The 6000-nt window shown below is 44.7% G+C and overlaps 1 protein-coding gene across 2 annotated transcripts in view; it reads right to left on the bottom strand.

Moving 5' to 3' along the window:
- Positions 1 to 889: 889 nt before the first annotated feature.
- Positions 890 to 6000, bottom strand: part of PEMT (phosphatidylethanolamine N-methyltransferase) — a 96575-nt gene continuing 91464 nt past the window's right edge. For both annotated transcript variants that reach the window (XM_018558587.1, XM_018558588.1), the window contains one exon: positions 890 to 984. In XM_018558587.1, the coding sequence (XP_018414089.1) occupies positions 936 to 984 (49 nt within the window). In that variant the 3' untranslated portion in view covers positions 890 to 935. The remainder of the gene's footprint in view (positions 985 to 6000) is intronic.

Raw genomic sequence — 6000 nt, 5'->3', positions numbered from 1 at the left:
TTTTTTTTTTTTTGCATGCTGGCTGGTGAGTGTGCTGGGAAACCTTTTGCTGTTCCTGTGCACTGAGACTGATATAACTTATTCGTTTTCCCAGCTATCACCTGTGAACTACAAAAGAACACCTTCCTATGTATTGGAGATGAGGAGTGGAGGGGTTGGAGAGCAGCCTAGTGACAACACTGCTCCTCCTTAGATACAATGGAGTGAGTGAGCGTTGTCACCCTTGGAACGGAAGTGTGTTATGTGCAGGATTACCAAGTGAGAATAATGAAAAAAAAAGTCTGAATGAAGAAAACGAATGCAGCCATCACATCCAAGGAGCGGTAAGCTTCAATATATTACATTTTGTGTGAGAGTCTCTTTAAAGGAAACCGGTACAGAGTGAAATTTGAAGGCTGCCATTTATGACCTCCTGAATGTACCAGTTGCCTGGCTTTCATTCTGGTCCTCTGTCATCCATTCTTTCTGAGCCACTGATCCACACCAAGGGCTTCATTTATAAAACTTTTGCAGATGCCGGTTGCCCAACACTAGCGCCCCTAGATGACGCTTACAAGTTGAACCCCCAAGTGTGCAGTTCTCAAATTAATGGCTACCTACTTTTTTTTATGTCAGTGTTCCAAAGCCATTGGATTACAATGAGAGCCAGGAAATCAGTATTTTTAGAAAGAAGGTCAGCAATGGCAGCCAACATATTTGCCTGTGAGCAGGTTCCCTTGGACGGACCATGTACAAATAACATACACACTAACTCAGAGGGATTGACGTCTGAAGACTGGAGCAGAGGAAAGACCCACTATCCCTTTTCATTGTATTCTGATCCGTCTCTCTTCACTCAGACAACAAGAGGTATTAAAATAACGAACATTACAATGGAATAATGCCGTGTGCTGGAATGACTTCGTCTGCGGAGATGGCGATTTCAGTCCGATAATTCACTTCTTGGATTTCTCTTTCGTCCTGTAAATTTCCTCCGTAAATGGACTGCACAAATAAAACAAAAACAGAAATCACATTAGCAAACTATAAACATGAATTCGATTTCTACCTATAACTCAAATACTATATCCTTTATTTTGAAAAGAAAAATACTATAGAGCTAATCGTGCCAGTGATGTCTTTACAATTGCTAAGTCATGACTGAGCTAAGGATTGCTGGGTCATTTCAGCAAGAGATCCTCTAGGAAACGATAAGATCCTGTCCTGTTTGGCAGTGGCAGATTGATCTTCTGTCTGATATTGTTGGCATAGCTCTTGCGCCAATGTTACTTGGCCAAGTCAATGGCATGGGACTAGTGAAGCCTCGTCTCTCCTCTTTCAGGTAAGTAACCACGCCACCAGTTTTTTTAGCAGTCTGTAAGGGAGTCATTCTTCTCCTAATGACCACCAATATAAAGGGCACCGGTCCCACTGACCATCAATGAAAGTGAGGTATGCTTCCAGCTTATTGTCATGGTAGGAGAGGCCTTTTTCCCACCAAGTACCAATGTAAGGGGCATACTTCCCTCTGACCGCCAATGTAAGGGAGACATTCTTCCCATCATGGTAAGGGGGGCCCTTATCCCACTGACCACCAATGTAAGGGGAACCAGTCCCACTTACCACCAATGTAAGGGGAACCAGTCCCACAGACAACCAATGTAAGTTAGGCATTCTTCCCTCTAACCAGCATGGTAAGGGGGCCGATTTGCCACTGACCACAATGTAAGAGACCCCTGTCCCATTGACCACTAATGTAAGGGGCACCTGCCAGACTGACCACCAATGTAAGGAAAACATTATTCCCTCTAACCAGCATGGTAAGGGGACCCTTCTGCCACTGACCACCAATGTAAGACACATGTCCCATCAACCACTATTTTCAGGGAGGCATTCTTCCCACCAACCATTATGGTAAAAGAGGCCCTTCTGCCACTGACCACCAATGTAAGGGGCACTTGTCCCTTTGGTCACTAATGTAAGGGGCACCTTTTCCATTGACCACCAATCTTAAGGAGGCATTCTTTCCACTAACCACCATGGTGAGGGAGGCCTTTCTCCGAATGACCACCAATGAATGAGGCAACTGTCCCACTAACCACTATTTAAAGGGAGGCAGTCATCCCACTAACCATCATGGTAAGGGAGGCCCTTCTCCTACTGACCACCAGCGTAAGGGGCATGTGTCCCATTGAACACTAATGTAAGGGGCACCTGTCCCATTGATCACCATTGTAAGGGAGGCATTCTTCCCACTAACTACCATGATAAGGGAGGCCTTTCTTCCACTGACCAAAGTAAGGGCACCTGTCCCACTGACCACCATTGCAATGGAGGCTTTCTTCCCACTAACCACCATGGTAAGGGAAGCCTTTCTCTGAATGACCACCAATATAAGGGCACCTGTCCTACTGACCACCATTGTTAGGGAGGCATTCTTCCCACTAACCATCATGGTAAGGAAGGCCTTTCTCCAACTGACGCCAATGTAAGGGGCACCTGTTCCACTAAACACCACGGTAAGAGGGGCATTCTTTCCAAAGACCACCACTATAAGAGGCATTTTGTCCACTGACCACCCTTTTGAAAGAGATCCTACAATTTCCACTGTCTGCTTTTTTTTCTAACTATAACCATAAGCTGTAGATATAATCATTTTTTTTACAGGTTTTTCTTTTTTACATTTTAGGGCTCCCCACAGTAAGAAGTTGGTTGATACGATCCAACCATTGAGTCACCTTCTTTCCTAAAGAGATGCAGATGCATCAACATTGTGAAAGTGAAGGTGTAAAGGGTTAATTAGCATATTATGACAGTTATTAGGTAGTTAGAAAAGCATTTTAATGACCGCTGTGTCGTTAATGGCCGGCTGGCCCCAGTCTCTGCTTTTTTGTAAACAGCCGAGCCAGGGCGGAACGACATTGGCGTTCCAGCAACAAAACAGAGGACTTGCGAGGACAGTTTGAGGTCCTCAGCCAGCGCAGGTGGAAGAGATATTATCCATAATTAGCTGTAACCTGACGGGGCCCGGCTAAAATAAGCCTGGCCAGGAGAGAGCGGGTGTGTTTGTGTGCGCTGATAGCGGACAGTAATGAGCTGGATGTGCAGACTTTGGCTGGGACACTTATTACGCCTGGATGACAATCTCTGCCTCAATTTTCTGCTAATGTGCATCAGATTGTTTCCTGTATTACCAGGCGCGGAAATCTTCGGAGAAGATGCACGTGTGCCGGAATATCTCGACCTCGCCCTCATTGGACAAGGGCTCCAAGTTCACGTGGATCCACAGGTCCGAGGTTTTAAACTGGAGAGGACCTGTCACTTCTTTAAAATACAGCATCTCAAAGACAGTGGAAAGTATCCAAGCAGCCAATAAGATGTTATTTAGAAAGGATAACATTAAAAACATTAACAGTCACCTACTAAGTCATCCACAACTCTGCCCCCAGATATATCTCCAACCTCGTCTCAAAGTATCACCCTAGCCATCCCCTCCGCTCTTCCAAAGACCTCCTGCTCCTACGCTCACCTCCAGGACTTCTCTAGAGTCTCTCCCCTCGTCTGGAACTCCTTATCCCAACCTCTCCGACTATCTCCCACTCTGACTGCCTTTAGGCAATCCCTAAAGACTCATCTCTTCAGGGAAGCCTATCCCACCTCAAACGAACCACTCAACCATCAAACAATTCATCCCCACACAGCTACCTCCTCATGTATCACTTCCCCCTCCCTTTTAGATTGTAAGCCCTCAGGGGCAGGGCCCTCCTTACCATCTTGTCTTAAATTGTATTGTGATTGTAATGTCTTCCTTTTATTGTAAAGCGCTGCACAAACTGTTGGTGCTATATAAATCCTGTATAATAATGATAATAATAATAATAATTTATTTTCCTCCTGTGTAGATTGGGGAATGAAAGATAGAATCTGATTGGTTGTTGTCAGTATTAACTTTATGCTTTGATGCAAAAGCCCCAAGGGACCCGTATCTTATTGTAATGCATAACTAAGGTCTAAGCAACAAGCTGGGCATTTTGTTTTATATTTTGAAACCTCTATGAACACATTTACCTCCTTTCCTTACAATAGGAGAACAGACAACAGGCAGACCTAGTACCTGTACCCATTACAAGGGTAAGTTTTTTTTATATTCCTGGAAATTTTCTTTAACTTGGTTTCTTAAACACCCCCTTCCTCCCATCTTGCTCACTCGTTCTCTATAGAAACAGCTCCTCTTTATAGTGAGCTATAATCAGTCTGATTTCTGGTACAGGAGTCTATATCTACTATTTCATTCTCCATATACACAGAAATAGTAATGACATTCACACATCCACCTACACCCCAATAATGAATAGCCATTACAACCTATTTGCGTCATTTTTTTTAGCTCTTCTTCCAATTATAAACTCTCAGCAGGAGGTGACTGGTCCACTTCTGCTTATACAGGTCACAGTAACGCACAGCGAGTTGCAAACATATGGCTTACTCATTGGCTATATAGTGTTGTTTGTAAATATTCTGACGCATTTTCCAGCATAACTTGTGTGTTATTTATCAATGACGTGTGTAGCCCATAGCAACCAGAATCTCCTCTTTATTTTAAGATATGCTCAAGATAAAAAAAAAATAACACTCGGGAACGGATTGGTTGTTTTAATGAACATAGATGTTTGGTCTGCACACTTGCTGTGCCCATTATAAAGACCTCCCACCATTCCTGTGCAGAGTTCATGGGTCTGTACACCTGCTGTGCCCATTATAAGGGGTTCCTACCATCCCTGCATTGATTTCTAAGGTCTGCACACTTGCTGTGCCCATTAAAAGAGTCTCCCACCATCTCTACCCTAAGTTCCCAGATCTGCACACCTGCAGTGCCATTATGAGGGGTCCCCAGCACCTCTGCACCAGATTCCCAGGTCTGAGCACCTGTTGTGCCCATTATGAGGGGTTTCCTCATCCCTGAGCTGAGTTCCTAGATCTTCACACCTACTTGGCCGATTATGAGAGGTTCCTACCATCCTTATGGTGAGTTCCTGGGTCTGTCCACCTGCTGTATCCATTGTGAGGGGTTCTCAGCATCCCTGTGCTGAGTTTCTGGGTCTGTACACCTTCTGTGCCCATTTTGAGGGGTTCCTACCATCCTTGTGGTGAGTTCCTGGATCTCCCCGGTTGCTGTGCCCATTATGAGGGGCTCCCATCACTCCTGTGCTGAGTTTCTGGGACTGTATACCTGCTATGCCCATTATGGGGAATTCCCACCATCCCTCCATTGATTTCCCAGGTTTGCACATCTGCTGTGCCCATTATAAGAGTCTCCTACATCTCTGCCCTAAGTTCCCAGGTCTGCACACCTGCTTTGCCATTATGAAGGTTCCCATCACCTCTGCGTTAGATTCCTAGGGCTTAACACCAGTTGTGCCCATTATGAAGAGTTCCCAATAACCCTGTGCGGAGTTCCTGGATCTGCACACCTGCTGTGTCTATTATGAGGGGCTCCCACCATGCCTTCTGGATTTGTGTTCATTTTATATTATGGAAAATGTAACAGGAGCAGCTGGAACACACATGAGAGGGTGGAAACACCAAGACCCCCAGGAGTACAGAACGTTTGACAAGGTGATCTTGCTGTTGGAGTATCCGAGGCATACATGACATATATAAAGCTAAGGGCTGATTCACCCCGCCAAACTCTACCTATGACTAAAAGATGACTTTTGCATGGGCTGACTCATTATTGAATTATTACAATTTGGATATGTTAAATGACTGAAGAATCACATACTATAAATGTTATTCAACTTATAACAAAAGTGATCTAAAGCTATGCTCCCATTTCTCCTCTAGCCTCCAGGTGCACCATCTTGTTAACTCTGATAGTTGTGGTGTTACTAGACTCCCATGGTATGACTCTGCTGCCCTGTTGTTATAGGTTCATGCCAATTCACTAAATGGCATCAACTTGGTCATCAAATCAAATCCTGAGAAGCCACAGATGACAACGCCTGACCTATAGAAGGTGGA

This window comes from Nanorana parkeri, unplaced genomic scaffold (assembly GCF_000935625.1).
Source record: "Nanorana parkeri isolate BGI_ZX_2015 unplaced genomic scaffold, ASM93562v1 scaffold347, whole genome shotgun sequence".
NCBI lineage: Eukaryota > Metazoa > Chordata > Amphibia > Anura > Dicroglossidae > Nanorana > Nanorana parkeri.
This window is presented reverse-complemented; position numbering and strand designations above follow the sequence as displayed.